The sequence below is a fragment of the Tamandua tetradactyla genome, chromosome 10 (assembly GCF_023851605.1).
Source record: "Tamandua tetradactyla isolate mTamTet1 chromosome 10, mTamTet1.pri, whole genome shotgun sequence".
Taxonomy (NCBI): domain Eukaryota; kingdom Metazoa; phylum Chordata; class Mammalia; order Pilosa; family Myrmecophagidae; genus Tamandua; species Tamandua tetradactyla.
In genome coordinates, this window is record NC_135336.1 from 79665086 (window position 1) to 79686734 (window position 21649).

Consider the following 21649-nt stretch of genomic DNA (forward strand, 5'->3'; position numbering starts at 1 on the left):
GTTCAATCTGTTATCGAGTCCATTGCTTCTGTTTATCTAAAACATCAATTGCTGTCTCTACAATTATAATGTATTTTGTTTACAGCAGTTCTACTTTATACAATTATCAGTAAAATAAAATAAATATGATTCTTAAAGTGAGTCAAGGTCTCCAAAGAGGCTATGCGACAGTGTACACTCCATCCTCCTAAATCTTTAATTTAGTTAATAGATTTCGAGGAAATAACGTTTTGTTTTGTTTTTGTTTTTTCTGCATTGGCAGGCACTGGGAAACGAACCCAATGTTTTTAAATTAAGATTAAAATGAATATGCTCTGAAGTAAAAGAAAAAATTTGAAAAACAGTTTATGGATAAAAACAAAATATAAAAAAAAAATGGTTTCAAGGCAGGTCACTTAATACTATACCCTTAGAGTCCCTGCTACTTTTTTTTTTTTTTAATTAAAAAAAGAATTAACAAAACAATTAGAAATCATTCCATTCTACATGTACAATCAGTAATTCTTAATAACATCACATAATTGCATATTCATCATTTCTTAGTAGATTTGCATCGATTTAGAAAAAGAAATAAAAAAATAAAAAGACAACAGAATAAGAATTAAAACATTAATAGAAAGAAAAAAAAAAAAAAAACCTATACCTCACATGCGTCCCTGCTACTTTTATAAGCAATTGTTGATAATAAAAATATTAGCAAGACAAAATATAGATAAATCACAACAATAGCCAAGTTATGCTGTGATGCATTTACTCTAAAAGCATTTTTTTTTTCAATTTCTGAGAGTCAGTTTGTAGGGAAGACCTAGCAGTAAAGTGGACAGAATTCTGGTTTATATTCCTTGCTCTGCTTTTTTCACTTAACCTCACTTGAATGGATTTCCTCAATTATAATGTTAGTTTCATCTGGTTCTCCAATGTACAATTCATTCTCTTCATTCATTCATTCTTCAGATATTTATTAGAATCTTACTAGGAGATAAACACTGAGATGAGCACAGAGGATTCATCTTTGAAAATTGTAAAACTGATCACTTTCCTCAAAGGGTCCACAATCTACCGAGAGGGAAAGATATTAAACAAATATGATTAACCATAAAAAAAATTACAACAAAGAGATGTATTGGTACAAGATATGCCCTGAGTGGGTTTGGTAAAGGGACTTAAAGTGATAGAGTTAAGGAAGTTTTCTCTGAGCAAGTGGAATTCTAAAGGAACTTTGTAGGGAAGAAACCTTCCAGGAAAAAAGGAGTTATATGAAATAAGCCCTAGAAAAGGAAGAGTTTGATCTGCTTTAGGAACTAGAGAAAGCAAGCCTGGGATGGATAGAACCAGTAATAATGAAACCAGAGATAGTCTAGATAGAGAAGGAATTGGGATCCAGGTAACCCAAGGTCTGGTAAAAAACATGGATATACTTTTAAAACAAATACTAAAACAATAAAAGTCATTATAAGCATGAAAGTATATGCACAGACATTTTAGGCACACTGTTCTTGCTGATTTGTTGGTAAGGGCAAGAGACAGAGAGTCAGGAATGCTTAAAGACAGGTGTTAGCAATAGAAAAATAGTATAATGAATAAGATCTAGCTGCATTGCAGAGGCAGACTTACCTTGCCTGGGTAACAGATTGGACTTGGTACATAATGATTAGTTTTAGTTTTCTTGCCTGAACAACTAGGATATCGTTGGTGTCGCTTCTCAAGATAAACAATCTTGTAAGCGAAAGAAGATTTGGAAAATAAGGATCAGATATAAAATCAGTTTAACTTTTGTTAAGTTTGAAATGCCAAATTGTCAGTTGGGTTCATGGGTTTGGAGATGAGAAGAGAGCCATGGCTTGATGATGTGGATCACGAAGTTGTTAACATTAACAGGTAAATTGTATTTAAAGCCTGAGTGAAAAGGAGAGAGCATAAACACTAAGAAGAGGTGATAATTTGCCATACTCATTGCTGTTTCCCCAGTACCTGAAAGGGTAACTGGCACAACACAGATGGCTCTAGGAATACTGTTTGGGTGACTGAATAGAAAATTGAAAAACTGAGTTTAAACTCAGTAATATTACTCTGGAAGGTAAATCACATAATCATCCCCAAAGAGACAGAAAGCACAAGTGTGTGTTTCTTGAAGGTTAATGGAGGTTCATATTTCAAGAAGGAAAAGTGTGTGTAGTGTCAAATTGCTGCAGAGATGTCAGATAGAGTGGGGAAGTGACCTTCTCACGTGCAATTTTGGTGAAGTTGCTGGCAGAGAAATTAGGTAGGAGTGGTCTGAGGATTGTTAGTGAAATGGAACAGTTTAGCTTCCATACGGTATGTAATTCTTTCATGAGGCATCACTGTGAAAGTGAACAGAGTTGGAAAAAAGCCACACTAGAAGGACTTTTATGATGAGAAACTTCAAAGTATGCTTCATAGCTGATAAAACATTAAGTATCCTGGAGAAGTCTAACATAGAAATGGGAATAAGGAAACAGTTTGGGAAAACACCTCCAGAGGATAGGATGTATCCTCCTCTCCTCTAAAATTTCCTTGGTGGCTGTCAAAAGCCCAAATTAATGGATTTGGAATGGGGTGGGGCAGGGGGGAGCTGTTATTGTATCCATAAAAAAAAAAAAGTGCAGGGTGCATTGGTCGTTCAGTGGTAGAATAGTCGTCTTCCATGTGGGGAAACCCGGGTTCAATTCCCAGACCAATTTTGTTGTTAAAACAACAAAAAATTTAAAACAATTTTAAAAAAAGCACAAAATGTTTAATTTACTGTAATTGAATACACCAATTACTAAGCCTTCATGGAAAGCCATATCAAAGATGTGATTTTTATCTCGATTTCAACTAGTTTGATTATAGTTTATAGTTTAAGAATAGTTCCATTTCCATAAACAGGGATTCTTAAGATGAGTTTAAAGGCTGGGATGATATCAAATGTGAAGGTCCTTAAGCCCACAACACTACAGAGTTAAAATTACATATGTACAAAATATGGAAAAAAATGATGTTCTTCATATACTTAAATCATAACTACCTTTATAATTATATAATTTCCTAGTCCGTTAAAAAATATTGTAAATTCTAACCCACACCTGAAATAAGTTATCTATAAGATAGCAAATCTTGAATCTTTTTATTTAAGTTAGAAAGATATAGACCTTGAAAGTTAATTTTTTAAAATTTATTTTATAGTGTGTAGTCTACACTATCCAAATAAGATTTATTGACTTCTGAAATTTAAAGAAAAACACTAATTATTTGTATTAGCAGATTTTTAACTTTTTGTAGACAATAGACTAAATCTGCTTTATTTGTTGTACTGCAGCACTATTTTTAACAATTTATTCGCCTTTCATTCATATAACATATTCTATTGTTAATAAGGGATTTTCTGTGTTATATCTTGCCAGATACTATATTTATCCATAAGTTGTTATCAAAGGTATTTGGTAATTACATTCTTCTTTTTTACCTGTTAATAAGTGAGCTTATTTTGAAGGATGTGTATTTTAAAATGCATAAAAATAGAGTGTGTAAAATTGCTACCACATTCCCATTTTGAATATCCATTCAGCATAATTTGATCTCATTTTATCTTATGAACAATAGGAATTTTTTTTAATTGCAAATTGATTCTTAGAGATATTATTACAAACCATCATTGGAACAAGAAGGCTGAAAAAATAACCTGCATTGATTTATTTTGTTTATTTTATTTTTTATGGCTAAACTTACAGATTACTGGGCTGGATACAATCCATCATTTTAAAAAACTCCTAGAAATAAATTTGTTTTTGGCAAGGCATTTTTCACCATTTAATTTGGCTTACAACATGTTTGATATTGTTACTATTCAACCAAAGAAAGATCTTAATATCCTTTTAGTAATTGCTTTTCTTTTGCTTCTGTGGTTACTATGAATTAATGGCTTTTCTAATTTTAATGTTTAGGTATCAGTACAACCTGATGACAAACAATTCCATTTTTAGAATCTTAACATCATATGTTAAAATTGTTCTGTGTTCTGCAATAAGACATTTAATCTACCCATAAGGGTTTTTCAGATTTAAAAAAACTAACCAAGCAATGATATGAATCACCACCAAAAAAATGTACTATAAAGTATTTTGGTTAATTTGTATTTTCATGAACTTTTAAGCTGTATTTCAAATGGACTATAGAGCATAATTATTTTGATGAAAATTTTCTCTAGTTCTAAACCACACTGGTATGCTGTTTCACTTAATAACTCAATAAAACAAAACATTTAAGCACATGGAAAATACTATAAGAAATTAAGCTTAAATTTATTCTCCTTTTTAGAATATAAATTAGAGTAATTCCAAAACAATGGGGTAATTGAAGTTCAGTTTATTGGTGAGAACTATATTTTAACTATCATCTGGAAGTCACAATTAAATGTAAATATTAATGCAACATCTGCAAAAATATTTCCTAGGTTTAGCACACAATGAAAATGTATGTATATGAAATGTGTTAACAACCCTTAGTCTCAAAATTATTTTAAATGAGGTACATAGGTCTTCAATGCCCCTGATGCCACTTGGGTTAATGCTCTTAAATCCTATTCTTACTGCAAATTTCATTGTGTAACCATGTACTTCTCACTTATATTACTGTGCAGTTCATTTACTATTGAAAGATATAATTATATTTGTTAAATATATGATTTGAGAAATTAGGGTAGCAAAAAAAAATTAACATCACTAAATGTTGTATAATATAACAAGCTTATATTTAAAATAGCACTGTGAATTTATAGTAGCGCCTCGAAATGGTCGATGACATTTCCTTTTAAGTTGTATCAACATTAAAGAATTATCAAAATGTCCATCTTTAAATAATCAATGACAGAACTAATGTCTGAAGAATGTAAAATGGACATTATTTACATTGTGTCTTACTATGTTTTTAAAATGTGGCAACTGTTTAGGAATATTTCATCCAAAATTTTAGCTATTTGTCTTGTATCAAAATAATTGTTTTAAGATAATTGAAATGGTTTTGTGTAAATCTTGCATTAATTATTTTCTCTCTTTTTTTCTTTCCTACTGTCACTTTTTTCTTTTCCTTTCATGTCATGTTTGTAACTTTACTCTTTTTTCATTAATTATTTTATTCCTATTCTATTTTCAAAAACAATTTCCATCATGCAGATAAATGCTGTGAAGCGAATAAAGGTGAAAACAGAAGCCAGTCATGGCAGCTGAATGCTGCTGGGTTTTCTTTCGTTATAGCCATAAGTTTGTCTTGCATGTTTTAATGTCATTGTTATGTCATATGATATTTCCTTTTTGCCCTATAAATTTAGCATTTTTAGCAATTACAAGACTATTCTAAAATTATAATCAGAGGTTTTCTAGGTTGAACTAATTATGCATGTATCTTCACCTATGAACAACTAACCCATCTTCCCCTCCCCAAATTGTCTATCTTTTAAGTGGATAATGTCAAAAACTAATAGAAGGAAATTGAATCAGAATTGTTTCCACCAGTTATCATTTCCTTACATAACTCATTTCATTCTAAAATTTCCCTTCATTTCTAAAATTGTCCTTGTTAATATCATGTCACTTTTAGTCAGAACATAGCATGTGCTTCATCTACTTTCATTTGATTATTTTGCAAATATAATTCAACATCCGGGCTATACATTGTATAAATAGTAATTTCAATATGTAGAGTTGTGGATTGTTTCCATTGCCTTTCAAATGATGTTCTTTTTATGTAAGTTTCCAATTTTACAAGTATTTATAATAATTTATTTTGTTTACCATTTATAGATAGATAAACATAAAAGTGATAAATTGTATTACATTACATTAGATGTGTATCCCTATTGTGCTACCTGTTTTCCCTTTGTTGACCTTAAATGTCATAAGGATTAAAAGTAAAGTGGAGTTTCTTCATTTAAATGTAAACAATTTTTAAAAATATAGATCCTTTTTTTTCCCCATTAAGCAGAAGTATCTCTCTGCATTTCTCCAAGAGCAAATAATACATTAGATTGGAGTATGTTTACAAAATTATACCTCATTCACTAGATTCAGATTTTGTGTTCAGTTGACATGAAGCCCTAATGTTCTAACAACGTATATTTGTTGCATTTTCTTGAACACTCTACAATAGTCACCTTTTCTGTTAGGGCCAGAAAGGGAAGTAAATACTTTAGCTACTAGCAGAATGAAATTGAGGAAAGGAGATATTGCTGGAGTTTGAGTTTCAAAGAAAGCTGGAAATGAGGGCATGGCATGAATAATGACTTTCTTTATTTCATTTTTGAGGTGGAAAAAGGTCTTTTTCATTCACAACCAAACCATAGCAAGTGGTTCTAACTGATCTTTCAAGGAAATTAGGAAACAGCCAGGTTTATATTTATGCAAATAATCTACAGTCGCTTACTTGGTAAATCAAGTTTTGAATTCTGGACTCTGAAATTCAATTATGAAAGCTATTTCTTATGTTGCACCAAAAGTTTTCTTTCTTTCTCTTCTTAAGGAATTATCTACAGAATCCTTTCATTTAAGAGCTAGTCTCCACTTTGTACTTGGTTTGCTTTCATTCTTCTTTCCCAACTATTTGATACCCACTGCAGTTCCCTCTTCCTCCTGATCTGTCCACATATTTGTGGACTGCAGAAACGATCTTTCAGAAAATAAACACACTCCTCCAGTCTTCCTTTTTTCCATGCTGAGACAAGGGGATTTTCCAATTCACTCAGCATGGATATCTACCCAAGCATAGAGAATGTTTAAACCGCCATAGTCAGTGATGCTGTTTACAAAAAAACTAATTATAATTGCATAATATATTTGTTGATGTTTGAGTTTAGAGAAAATACATTGATTATTAATATATAGAAAATTTGGGGAAAGAAAATAATTCCAACATCACATGAGAATGTTTATTTTTCATTCATTGTAACCTGATTGGATCTTTCAAATCAATGATAAACATTTCCATGAGAAAGTAGTGTAAAAAATGTTTTGACCTAATACATCATCACAAAATACACTTGTATAGAAAATGGAATATGTTTTTAATAAGCTAAGAAATAATTGATCTATTTTTATATTTTGCATTATATAACTCAAGCATCATCAATGATAAAATGCTCAAAGTATGATTTACACAGTACCTAAGTAGGAAATTTGGGGAGCTCAGAAAAGAAAATAAAAGTAGAATTTTTATATCTTATGAGAATCATATACATTTAAGGAGTTCAGTTGGACTTTTAAATATTTAAGAATGGAACAAATTTTTAATCTTGAAATTATTAAAGCAATTTATCATTTGCCCAAATGCTTATACTGGAATGAACACTAATTTTCACCTTTGAGATTTATATAAATTCTTCAAAAATTTATCAGAGATCCTAAACAATGCTTCGTGCTTTGACTTCTTTCATAAGAAATTGTAAAGCATAAAACGCTTATACAATCATTGCATCAAACTATATTTAATCTTAGAAATTGCAAATTATGTCATTGGGTTTTTACAAACAATAATATCTGTGTTGATGAGTTATGATTTATTGCCTGAGATATATATACTGTTGTTATATGGAACCATAGAGTCTAACTGACAGTACTTTCTTGGTCTAATTAGTATCTGTCTATAGGTCTAAATAAATGTTATTGGAAACAAGACATAAAAATTAAAATTCATCTTGTGTCTCCCTACTATCATCCAATTATAGAATAGGAATTTTAAAATAAAATTCTGTCTGAAGATGTATAAATGCTTACTTGTATGCTAAGTTTAGTTTTATGTTAATCATTGTATATTACCATTAACATGTCATGTCTATTGATGTGCATATCTTATCTCTTTCAAAATTTTGTTTTATCATGTGATACCAGTTACAAAGCCAAATTGATTTACTTATGCAAGATCACCATTATCTGCATGTGGAGTATCATGATTAATTTTTATAGACACTGAATAATTTTTCACCTCCTACCCTTTTCCTAGTTTTTCTTTCGTTTTTATCATTCAGTCTCATTGGTCTTTTTCTCCCATCCAAAGTCTAGGATTATTTATCAGATGAATATAAGGGTCACAAATACCATGCTTAGGTTATGTCAAAAGAATGTGCTTAGGAGCACATTAGAAATTTCTTTCTCATGAAATTTCTGATTTTAATGAAAGAGTCTTTTGTCACTTGATATTTTTTTAATCTTATCTACCCTATAATTATTAATCATCAGGACTAAATATACTTGTATAAACACTACACTCAAATTCTTTCCAAGGGCATTAAGTAAGTACACATGGATGCATTTTTGACTGGTAGACATGGACAAGATTGAAATTTTTACTGGCTTACTCTTTTTGTACTCTTTCTTTTTCCTTAGCATAAAATATAAAAATTTTTCTTTTATTTGAACATATTTTAGATGTTGGATTAGCATTTTATGTGTGTATAATATCATTTATACATACAACAAATACTTACATAGATAACTGTTAAAATAATTTTAACTTTATATATTTAGCAATTATTTTTTAATTAAAATTAGAGGTGCAAGTTTGCATAATAGCGCGTAAGGTTATTTAATCTGTGTCACTTGGGAAGACATTATAATTTAATTATAAAATTTTCTATATAACAATGCCCAATTATTTTATTTAATTTAAGATTAAAACATTTAAAATGTGAGAAAATCCAAAGCTGCTTCAACCAGGTGCAGATAGTTTTATGGTTATTCAGTTATATTCAGCACAACATATTGTATAAGAAATAAGCAATACTGGACCTAGATGAGCTCTTAAAGATACATAAAATATTCTTAAACATTAATGTAGCATATATACTCTAAAGAGGAAGAAATAAAATTTTCTAATTGCAAATGATTTGAGCAACTCAAGAATGATATTTAGGCCACTGATATAATAATTAAGTGCATTTGGGTCTAGTTTTGAAAAATAAGTAAGCTAAAATTATGCATAATAGTATTGTTAGTTTTTAGCAGTTAATTAATAATTATTTCTAGTCATGTAAAGTTATCTTAAAATGTACAGCTCATTTGTTTTGGGTTTTGTTATTAGCAGTATTAAGAGCTTTAAGTAACTAATCTGTCATGATTCTACCTAAATTAAATACTGTCGTTTATAAAGATTTTATCCCTTATGTATTATGATTCTACTCAGTGAATAAAGACATAGGATGATAAAGGTGATTTATTATGCTTTATGTCTGTAAAGCGTAATGTAATATCCTTTAAACAACACTTGGCTAAGTCCATGTTAAGTAGAGTTTTTCCCTCCCTTCCTTGCTTCTGTCTTTCCTTCCTCCCTCCTCCCTCCTTCCCTCTCTCCCTTTCTCCCTACCCCCCCTTCCTTCCTTCTTCAGTTCTGAGAGAGGATGTTGTTTTATTCCTTCTTTCCTTTCAATTATCTGTTTCTAATTTCTCTCCCCTTTCTGTATTTCCCTCTTTTCTCCTTCTCTCTTCTCCTCTCATCTTTCTTTTCCTCTTCTTCCTATTTCTTTTTTCTCCTTCTGTCTCAAATTATGGCTATGAATAAATAGGTCATATTTCTTATATTCTTTTTGTGCTAATCACTTGATAAAATTTAAAATCCCAGCATTTGTGGTATAGAAATATGTCATAAAACCTTCGCCAATGAATGGATAGCTTAAATTTCTGTTTTTCAAATTATTAAAGATACAAATATTTGAGAAATAATCTTTGGGATTATAAATTGGTCAGAAATCCAATTCCAAGCCAGATAGCACTGTCATAAATAAAATAAATATATTATTTGATCATTATTAATAGTTAATAATTAATCTCACAATTCAGAAGATATTGCCAAAGTACTTTTTAGGACTTTCTGAATAAATGATAAATCTTACTAACATCTTATTTACATGTTCTCTTCCAATTTCCATCTAAATAGTATTCTAGAATTCAGTAATGTTTCAGCTTTAAAATACAAAGTATTTTACCACACTTTTAAAAAATGTTTATCTGCACAAATACTATACAAGTACATAATCACAATCCCACTTTTTATGAAGGCAAAAGATTCAGTAATTTTATAGCTAGTTTAATAGTTCTGAAATGACAAAAATGAGGTTTAAAAACAATGCTGTTTTCCAAATACCTTTGTGCTAGCTTATTTACGGTTATGAAACACATAGATGCTCCCCTCTCCCCATGGCTGTTAAATATTTTCAAAGCCAAAATGTCCATCCCTAAATGTTACAGATAGAGTGATATATTCTATAACATTAATTTTAATTATTATTCAGGAAAACTGAAAAAGAAATTCCAGAGAATGCAAAACTATGTCTTTAAGAGTTTTATTGGTGTCTCTGAAATGGTCTGAACTGCAACTGAAATTATTTCTTGGGAAGCTGTTATTTCATTTTTAAAGATAAGTTCATCAAAGCAAGATTAAATTTTGCTTTAAATATGAACCAATGAAAAGTTTGTTATATTAACTCTAGGTATTGCAAATTTTCTTTTGTGTGTGTTTAAGTTAAATCCAGTTATTCTTCATCAGTCCATTTTAGATAATAAAAAAAGAAGTTATGCATTGCAATGATTGCATAATATTAACATACAGCATCATTTTTAAAATTCTGTCAGGTTTATCTTCATTCAACGGGCGGTATGAAATAGGTATCTACCTAGTCGTTTTTTTTTTTCTAAAATCAAATAATTAAAAATGACTCTTTTGAATAACAACCAAATTCTTGAATTTCTTGAAAGAAAAGTTTTGTTTCACATCTTACATTGATTTTATGTACAACATGTCTATCTTAAAGTGACTGTTTCTAAACATTTTAATTGTATTTGTCCAAAGTGATTATTTCTGATCATTTAATTGCATTTGTTTCCATCATAGTTCTTTTCTTGAAACAAAATGTACATATTATAAGTGTATTGTCCTCAGTATCATCTCTTATTTAAAATTCCCAACATAATATCCATAATATAATTCCCAATTGTGTAATCCTATGCATGTGTTCCATGATATATTAATGTCATTTTATTTTCTGTACCTCTTTGTCTCCATTGTTGTAATAAAGAAAACTGAGGAACAGCTTTGTTATTTGTGTTTTCTTTATTACTGATCCAAACTTTTGTCCTTGTTGTGTGTTTTCATTTTTAACTTGATTGAATTCAATATCACAGAAACTATTTACCTAGTTAGGAACTGATAATAAATATAAAATCATTGAGTGATTTCTCTTTTGGGATAACTAATACATCATCAGCAGACTCAAAACAAGTACGATTTTGTGAAAATAATTTTTAAACAATACCAAACAGTGCTACTAAAATAAATTTCTTCTAGTTCTGGAGTATTCTTAGAAACTTAGGTTCTTGATTTTATTTAAATAAAATACATGAACATATTTAATCTCAATAATGTAAAGAGAGTTGAGAAGTCTCAATTGCTTACAAAAGCTCAAAAAAGCAGATGTAAATTCTTAAAGCAATTTTTGTTCAATTCCTTTAGTCCTTGAAGTACTCTACTTTATTCCAGTTTAAGTTACAATGAAAGTAAAGTTGCAGAAAATTATTAAGGCTCATTGTGCATCTACTGTTAAGATATGAAACATAAATGACGGTTTGAAAAATTTATGAATCATAGTAATTATGAAAACAAGAGCAACTCTTTTTGAACACCTGTGACATCATACACTATACTGATTGTCTTATGTTGATTACTTCATTCCTGCCTCTTTAAATCCCTCCGAAATATCATGTTGCCCATATTTTAGATGAGAAAAGTGAGGTCTAGGAAATTTGAATAATTTACATAGTACAAAGTTTAAACTAGATTGCTGTTTATAACACCATATTGGTTTATTAGTTTTCACACTGGTCCCGGGTTGAAATTATAGTTCTGTAATTTGTAAATTATTCAATTAGGTTTCTAAAAGTGAAAAATAACTATTTATGGCATAATAATGTAGCATATCTCATTTACACTAATGATCAAGTGTTACATTGCCAGATAAAAGTGAAATAGTGTAGAAATTACAAAAGAAGAAATGTTCACTTTCAGGATTGGATTTTTTTAGCACATACTTCATCTCCTTTCTCACTCCAGAACAGATCACTCCAAAAGGTATATCTTAGTATATTTACTATGCCAAGCATACTGCTTTTCTAAATGAAATTTTCATACAGTGTTTTTATTTTGTTATACTTCATTAGGATGATGCAATAGTGGGAGAAGTTTAATATTTCTCCTTGGGAGAAAGATATAAGTTGTTTTTCTTTGAGGTTGTTTTTGTTTTTTTCCTGAAGCTTCTTGACAACTATTTCTTTCTAATTTCTCTCCCTTTTTTTTTGTACATTATTTACATTGATAGTGGGAAAGCATTATATATAAATATTAGTGAGTGATACTAAGTGACTTAGTAGAAATGCTGTGATAACTGGACAACAACATTCTTGACAACAATGAAATTATATCAAATGGGAAGTATTGGAACTGTTGGGCGCTTTTGTAGTTCTTGCCACAGCATAATGCTTTTTATCATTCTATTCTATTAGGCACTGTGAAGAACCAAAAGAAACTAGAGGAAATCTGGAGGTATTCTGGTCAAATATCCTTATTTTCTCATTTCAAGAAACTGAGTATCAAAGGAGCCAAGTAACTCACTTAGTTACTATATAATTGACTTTGTCAAGCAACCTGGTCTCTTGATTTCCCACTTGTTTGTCTTATCTATTCAGTCCAAGATAATTTAAATTCTGGTATTTCAGCTATGTTTTCAAGCTTGGTCTGCTACTTTCCTCTTGACTGGCTGTGGAGAAAATTATGTGGCTGAGGAAAGGCCATTTATAGACCAACCAACCTACAGCTTCTTCCAGTAATCACAGCATTTCTATTAAGTCACTTAGTATTACTCACTCTAATATTTACATATAATGCTTTCCCACTATCAATGTAAATAATGTACAATAAGTTTATAGTTTCAATTTAAAAAATGGATTAAATTTTACTCATTTTTGTGAATGTTTCTATACATCTTTTGAAAATGTATTTTTTGAAAATAAAATTTGAAAATTTCATTAAACTATGCATTTAGATTGTCAGGAATAGTCCAACTCTATTAATATAAAATATTTTTAATTACTATCTACTAAATACTAAAGTACATATTTCTACCTCAACATCTTTACATTTTTGAGAATCATAAATAAAAGTCTTCAACCCTCATAATTTTTGTAGTAGCTGTATGCTCACCTTTCTACCTTTTATCTCAATAATATAAACAAATATATGAAAATGTTTTAGGTGAATATTTAGAAATAAACATTTTTTTTCTGCTTAATATGGATCAAATAAAACCTGTCTCTTCAAATTAACATTGTTGTTTTGAAGAACCCATTTGGCATGAACAAGCTTCAATTGCTGTTGTTTCTATATTATCAAGGCTGAAACCAACCTTCCATGCTACGCAGAGGATTAAATGCAAAATTTCATTTAAAAAAATAAGACAATAAATGAAAAATGTGAATGAATATATTGATGATATGGATTATTATTTTCTATTATGGAAAACAATTTTAGCAAATACATTAAGTTTTGCAAAATAACCAGTTTTCAACATCTAGTTATAACCCTTAGATTAAATGCAAAATTTCATGAGTCTATTGGAAAATGAAAAGAAAAATATTCAGCTTGTTAGTGGTGGTTAGTCGAAAACACAGAAAATCTTTCTATGAGAGTTTTCATTTACTAGCCTGTGATTTATTGCTTTATCAAATGACCAAGAATAAAGGAAATGTTTAAGTAGAGAGAAACATTTCTCTAAACCAGAGTCTGATATGGTTCACTAATGGATTCTATCAAACAAGGGCAAGAGACTGTAAAATGTAACACCTGAGTAATTTTTCTCTTTCTTTAGTTGCTAAAGGTCATAAATAAGTTGGTATACACATCCTCATTTGATCCAGATATGTTTTCCTTTACCATGCAGGGTATAGTGATATCAAAAACAACAAAAATCAATTCAAGTGTCTATATCATAATATAATTATATATTCTCTATATGCAAGTTTTTTTTAACTTGTAGTTTTACTTATATAGATGACTTTCATTTTTTGTATAATTCTTACACAGAAACTGAAAAATCTAAGGTTTATAACTAGATGTTCAAAACTGGTTATTTTGCAAAACAATGTATTTGCTCAAATTGTTTTCCATAATAGAAAATAATAATCCATATCATCAATATATTCATTCACATTTTTCTTTTATTGTCTTATTTGTTTAGAAATTCAGAAGTCTGATGCATTTATAAGAACTTCATTTTAAAATAGATAAATTTCTTGAATTTCAATAAGCAAATTATGAGTTATAAAATATCAAATGACGTTTAATTTTATATAGGTGTGTTTCATTTTTTTAATATAGTCTTTAATGAAATCATTTCTTTTCTGTTTGGGCTTATGTGCAGGGAATTGCATTTTACCATTTAAATAAAAAATGAAACTGGAAGTTAATGGTTGAACCAAGGAACTGAAATTGGGAATTATTCCAATCTTTAACACTGACCAGTTTCTGTCTTGGTCATTTTCACTCCGCTCTAAGAAGCTCCCGTTCTTATCAGCCAATAAAACATTAATTTTCTTATGGGAAGTAAATAAAACACCTCCACCAAGGCAAAATGTACACATCACCAGATTTAAACAGGATGTGGAAAAATAGTGAGTTAAGAAAAAAAACTTTAAAAGTAAAAGTTTGAGTATATCATCATGATTTATAGAAAATATATTATTTGCTCTTCATTCCAGTTTTTGAAGAGGATTTTGTGGCAAAAAATGTTGTCTTAGTTCCAACATAAATAATGGCTTGAAATATCAGTGTAGATAGTATAAGTAGATACTAAAACTTTATGGGTAATTGGTATATAAAGAGTAAAGTAAACGTGATGGAATACTTGAAATATCATCCCATTTAAAATTTTATAGAATAGTTGCACATAATTGTTTAAGTATATAGTATTAATTCATCCTATTCTATATCTATTTTTAAATATAATAATGGGCATTCAACATTTTATATTAATTCAACCTGTAATGATGTGTAAGAGGCCAAGTGGAACTATTCCTTCACCTCTTCAATACTAGCATGGACCAGGCTGTTGCCATGCCTATGTAAAACTATGGCAAAAGTCAGGGAATGCCAGAGGAAGCAGACTGAGCACACACTTCTCTGCCACTGCTGTAGCCTACAACGCCATTGCTTGCTATGAGCCATCCTAGCAGCTTCTTTCCTTCTGTTTTGTTGTAAAAGTATTGCCCATTTTGTTTTTATTTATGTCTGTATATTCATTTGCAGAATCCATCCTCTTTAAGCTCTTCTCCCATCACTTATTCAACACCAGTCTTCACCAATCACCTCCAATATCATACCTCGAATAGCCAGACATGCGAATTTCAGAATATGCCGTAGAGTTTTAACGATTCCACCTTTGCTGATTCCATATTCTGATTAAAATACACTCCTTCACCACATGAAAAGCTTCTCCTTCTCCTTCTCCTTCTTTATGCTGTATGGTGGGGTAACATTTCATTCTTTTTCCATATGAGTATCCCATTACCGCAATATCATTTGTTGATTTTTTTTTTTGGGGGGGGGGGGGAGTGCATCAGCGGGGAATTGAAGCCGGGTCTCCCAAAAGACAGACAAGAATTTTACCACTGAACTACCCATGCACCCCCTAAAAGCTTCTTATTCTTTGATATCATCTCAAATGTTACCTTCTCTGTCATGCCCACCTTAGCCCCTACTAACCACCAGTTTATCAGCGTCTTCCTCCTATCTGTTCAGGTCGCATTATTTTTTATCACTAGAAAAGTAATCAACTTCACTGCATTTCAGTTTCTAAATTATACATCTGACTCACCCATAACAACACGCTATGATCTCCCAGAAGTAGTCTTCTGCATTATTCACATTTTATCATCACAATTGCTTAGGAGAGTTGAATAACAACACTGTAATAAATTAAAGGATAACCACACATTTTAATCAAAATATTTTTCTGGAAAGAAGTATCAATTTTATAATATCACAAGGGTAGAAGATATTTAGTTTGTTTAGTTTATAATTTTATAATTTTGACTTGATAAACATATTAAGGAAAAGACTCACTCATCAGATATAAGGCTATACAAGTATAAATGCAATTAATATAGTTTACATGTTAATAATTTCTTCCACATGACTAAACCAAACATTCCCAGTTAGCTAATTTTTCTTGCCCCGTATTCGATATTTCGTAAAAACCCTGGTGTTATCAGTGCCGTTTCTTTATGTCTCTTCCTCCTAAATGTTATCTCTCTTGTAATTTCTCTCAATCTTGAATCCTAATATGAAGGAAAAACATGATTGCTATTTAGTTTTACATCAAACAATTTTTTAAGTTATATATGTAACAGAACAATCAAAACTACTGGAGAAAGGAGATACAATAACAAAGAATAGGTGATGGAAAGTACAATTTTCACCCCAAGAAAAGAGAGTTATGTGAAAAGAAACTTTGGTATTAACAACAATAAAATATCTACATAAAGATTGTTTGATGAATACACATAAAAGGGTACATAGAAAGTACATGATCACTTTATTACAAAAGTATTCAAAATAGTCTGAGGATTTAAGATGCATGCAAATTAACAGTTGTCTTTATTCATGTATGTGGGTGAAGTTGAGCAAATATTGATCGTGTGGTTTTCAAATTCCCAAAGTAATATTTGGATGCTACAAATAGTATTAATGGAGAAAGAAGTTAAAAATCATATAATATGCATTTCCACTTTGGTAAGTATAATAATTTTAACATGAATTTTTATAATTTATTTATAGATATATAAAGAGCCCCAATGCACTCAATATATATTCATTTAAAAAGAGAGTACATTACTTTTGCATTGGCCTAAAAATTCAAAATTCCTCAATCAGGTCACTATACATTTGTATACTGGTTAATTTCATACAATTTAGATATGTTCCTCATGATTATAATGTAATTTTTATTTTAATATGTTTTTAGTATTTTTTAATTTGAATATTCCGAGACAGATTTCCATTTATGGAATCCCCTGCAAAAAGCTTTTTGCAGTTTTTTCTTCACTGATAACAATGCTCTTTTCACAGCCATTGCAGATATTTTCAGCATTATGTACTTTTCTTCTTTTCAAGAAGTTTTCAGTAAAAAATGCATGAGCTTATACCCACACAGTTTTCATTCAGTTAGTTCAGTGAGCAGTTTTATTTCTAGATAGCATGAACTTGGATGAACTTTAAAATTTCTAAAGAGTGTATTTTGTCAGGAAGCTGAAAGATAGAATGCCTTTTTGTCTCTCATGAATAGTAGAAGGTGTCAAAAAGGAAACCAAGACATGATAGAAAAAGGTCAGGACACAAAAGAAGCACAGTCTTTATTTTAAAGAGATGATTTTGAAAGTTTTAATCTCTTTTCTATCTCGGTGAAGATGAATGTGTCTAAAAATATTGAACAAAATAGCAACAATTAATATAATGATATTGGCAACAAAAAACTAAGATGAACTAAAGGGGAATAAAATGAATTATAGAAGAAGAGAGAGCCAAAAACAATATATCTTTGTCCTAAAACTGAGAAAAATTCTGTGTCACATGGGAGAGACAGTAAGAGTATTATTGATAATTATCTTGCTTTGATTCATTACAACATCAAAATCTCACAAAGGCCAAGAAAGATTTTAAATTGACTTTTAGGAATAAGGAATGTTCAAAAAGAAATGTCACTATATTATAAGCTGGTTAATATAAACAAATCATTTTAAATTTAAAACTTGATTGAGTTCTGGTCATCAATATTAATGAAATTCATATCTACAATGGAAGAATGCAGGTAATCTTAAAATTTAGTTCTTAATGAAGATGTTTTATTGAAGCAAAACTATTTTTAAAAAATTCTAAAATGTCAGAGTGCAAATGACAATTGTTGGCATGCATCATAGTTCACAAAAATTAGTGATTAGTAAAGTGGAAATCTAATTTTTTTAAAAATTTTACTAAACAAATAAGTAACAAGTATTTTCTATAAACAACGTGACTATTGTGTAATACATATAACAAAGAAAATAAAGACATATTTGTATAGTGCTTTGAAGCTCCCAAAGTACTTTCATTCATGGTTCTCAAAAAATAGTTAAAATGCGTGAATTTCATTATGCACATTTTATCAGTAATGAAATTGATGACAAATGAGAATAAATATCTTTTAGTTATTCCAAATGTGATTCAGGGGCCACAAAATAGATACAAACATAACTCTTGGGGAGATTAAAAAGTTTCAATTACTATTTATTTTAATCACATTTTAATTTCTTTAATTTGCATGTTTCTTAATGTGCATTGCACATTTGAATGTATAAAATATTATCTGTTTATAACTTAAAAGAATATATATATCTGGAGAGAGTTCACGGTTTTACCTGGATATTTGGGGAAGCAATTAAAAAGTGGCCTAGAAGAGAAAAATAATATAAAATCCAATTGTGGTTGTTGGTTAGGATTGCTGTTTTATTTTTTGAAAAGACTCAGTATAATGGCAAATGGTATTTTGAATCTTCCCTGCTGATGAACTTGTAAGGCTTTCTTTTTCTTTTTTTCTTTTTTTGGCAATTAATACAATTAAAGGGGTATTGAACTAGACATTGGAAATGTCAGACATTCAAATATTTGTAGAAATTAAGGGAGTTAAATGAGAAGCAAAGGGATTCTTAAACTCAGGGAGGTACCATGGGCACCATAACTACACTGTCATGATACAAGAGATGAATGTGGTATTAAAAATTGGAAATAAGGCAGGCAATGGAGACTCAGTGGCAGTGTTGTTGCCTGCCATGCCGGAGACCTGGGTTTGGTTCCCAGAGCCTGCCCATGCAAAAAGAAAAAAAAATTTAGATTAAATTAAATTTTTAAAAATTGGAAATATTGTTCCATAGTTATCATATTGCCAACATCAGTAATTTCAGCCTCTCCCTCTTTAACAGCTAATTGTGTTCTTTCCATGAAACAAAATTTTGTTATTCTTTTTTCTATTTGTAATTATATGATCTGAATTTAAATATAAGCTTTGAATTCTACTTTTCTAAGTAACTAAAATTTGTAAAGACGATAAATATGTATCAATTGCCAGTTTCCGGTTTATTTTAAATGTGAGAAGGCTATAAAAGGCCAAAGAAAAATTTAAAATTGTTTCAACTATTTTGTTTAAGGTTCTGATTAACAAGAAATCTTCCCTGTGAGGACAGAAAGTATAGTAAATGCATATAACATCCCCCTACAAAACTTCATAGGGCAGAGAATATTATTTTCTTTCAAAGCAAGGTCCCCAAACAAGTGAGTCTGTCAGGGAATGCAAAGACCACAGTTGGGTCTGTACAGGAAAAATATTGTGATTACTTCTTATTCTCAATATCTGCCACCCTTTTCCAATGTTGTGAAAAATATTAAAACCTTTTTTGCTTTCTTTTTAAACAAAATATTATTTCACTGACCCTGTTAAGTCCCTATTCTTGTTGCTACACAGTGGCTCTTTCTACTATGCTTTGCTATTATGAATTCGGAAGCATCCTATAGAATCTACCATGAAATACTAATTTTAAAAATCATTTTCAAGTGTTTTTTTTTTTCCTTTTATTTTCTGCATGGGCAGGCACCGGGAATCGAACCCGGGTCTCTGGCATGGCAGATGAGAATTCTGCCTGCTGAGCCACCGTGGTCTGCCCTACAAGTGTGTTTTTGACTGGTGATCAGGAAAAAATATTTGTCTAACATAACATGATAAGCAACTGTATAAAATGCTTAGGGATGGTAGCTGTTTTTTTTAAGTAGCACAATGTGTTTTTCTTTCATAGCATGTATTACCTTAAAGTGTACATTTTGTAATACAAGAAGATTACCATATTACTATTGAAAGCTCTTTCTATTAACAGTATGCCCTTGTTGACAAAAATCTTAACCCTTTGTTTCTTTGTTGTGTCCTTGGAATCCAAGGAATTAAATTACATTTTGGTGACTCATACTTTATAAGTAAATATGGTTTTAAATAGATGTATTATAAGCTTAAAGATTTATATTAATTTTGAATAATGCTGTTGTAGTACATATCAGGGAATTTCTCTAGTCCTTTAATTTAGTAAGCAGTCAATGAATGTGAAGCATAAATGGATTATTAGTTCTTTTTTATCTAAAATCTTTAGATAATCCGGGTGTCCAATTCCAAATTCGCTGCCTATCTTGACATTGATGAAACCCAGCTGCACAAAGCTTTCTGCTGTACCTTATTTCACACCCGATAGCCAATGTGCCTATCAATAGGCCTAATTGACTAAGCTATTGGCATTTTTGACATATTTTCCTTAAAGTTTAAATATATTAAATTCAAACACGCCAGATCACAAAAGTGATCTTTTTATTTATGTTAGCTTTTTTCCATTGCTTTACGAAACTGCACAAATTACAACTTGCAATATTTTAGGCAGTATCACCATGAAATCCAACATAGAAAATAAATTTCCTTGGAATTAGAAAATGGGAGCAATTAGACACCAATTCCATTGCCTGAAATATTGATGAGAAAACTTTTGCCAAGATGTTACATCTATTTTGTTTTAAATGAACTTTATATTTTCAACATTTTGACTCCTTATAATAAGTACTTCTAAAAGTAGTTTGAACTAAATAAAATTTTTTTTGAGACTCTTGATTATACACATGCCTCTCAAAACAAAAAGGTTTTTTTTGTGCCTTTACTAAAATATATTTTCTAAAAATATTTTTTGGAATTCTCAAGAAAAGTTATTTTATTCTCATAATATTCTGTCAAAGGAATCTAATTTATGTAATTGCAGGCCTAACTCTAAATGATTCAGTTTCTGAGATTATTTTATATAGAATTTTTTTAAAGGATTCTGAACTTAAATTTACTTTATAAGGCTGTTCAACTGCATTTACTGGTTAAATGGATATGTTCATTTCCCTTGATTTTTACCTACAAAGCCAAGCAAACATTCACCATATTTAAACATCATCAGAGGGCATTTCAATAAGTTTCTGAATTTTTTCATCTTATTTTTTCTCTTCATCTCTTTCTACATAGGGCATATACATATGCACATATGTATGTATTTAAGTCTAGATTTTCCACTGGACAAGTGACGTTTGAAAGTATCTCACCCTAGGCAGGATGAAGGAAGAACATAAACCGGAAGACAAGTAGAACTACTCTATTGTGGGGGAGTTGATTGTAGAAACTATCATAATGAACACCCACTAAAAAGGTTTTAATGCACTTTAGTTTTCCTATACACACTTAACATACCTGCTTGCTTACTGCTTTCAGCAGTTTGTCTTATGAGAATAGCTGCAAATATTGTGGGAACAGCAATCCCTATCTTAGGACTCTTTAAATATTTGTCTCCATTTTATCACTGCTTTTAAGTTCTGAAACTAGTTCTAAATCTATTTGAGAAAACCATACTTATCCATGTATAGACTATGTCATTTCTATGCATTAAATAAATACTAAACTGTTTATTCATGAGTCAAAAACAAGGCTAGTTTTATGAATTTGTTTAGTGCACTGTTTTTTAAAAAA

At 30.1% G+C, this 21649-nt stretch overlaps 1 protein-coding gene and 1 long non-coding RNA gene across 7 annotated transcripts in view; one reads left to right on the plus strand and one right to left on the minus strand.

Moving 5' to 3' along the window:
• The window catches only part of NCAM2 (neural cell adhesion molecule 2), a 556652-nt gene that overhangs the window by 509028 nt on the left and 25975 nt on the right, over positions 1 to 21649 (plus strand). The window contains exon 16 of one of the 2 annotated variants that reach the window (XM_077118760.1): positions 5172 to 5777. The exons of the other annotated variant lie outside the window; for it this stretch is intronic. Within the exon in view, the coding sequence (XP_076974875.1) occupies positions 5172 to 5278 (107 nt within the window). The 3' untranslated portion in view covers positions 5279 to 5777. Of the gene's footprint in view, positions 1 to 5171; positions 5778 to 21649 lie in introns of those variants that run through there. 2 annotated transcript variants of the gene reach the window in all.
• LOC143648555 (uncharacterized) overlaps positions 1 to 21649 on the minus strand; it is a 59393-nt gene that overhangs the window by 12594 nt on the left and 25150 nt on the right. For all 5 annotated transcript variants that reach the window (XR_013158626.1, XR_013158628.1, XR_013158625.1 and 2 more), the window contains one exon: positions 15902 to 15992. This is a non-coding gene — a long non-coding RNA (uncharacterized LOC143648555). The remainder of the gene's footprint in view (positions 1 to 15901; positions 15993 to 21649) is intronic.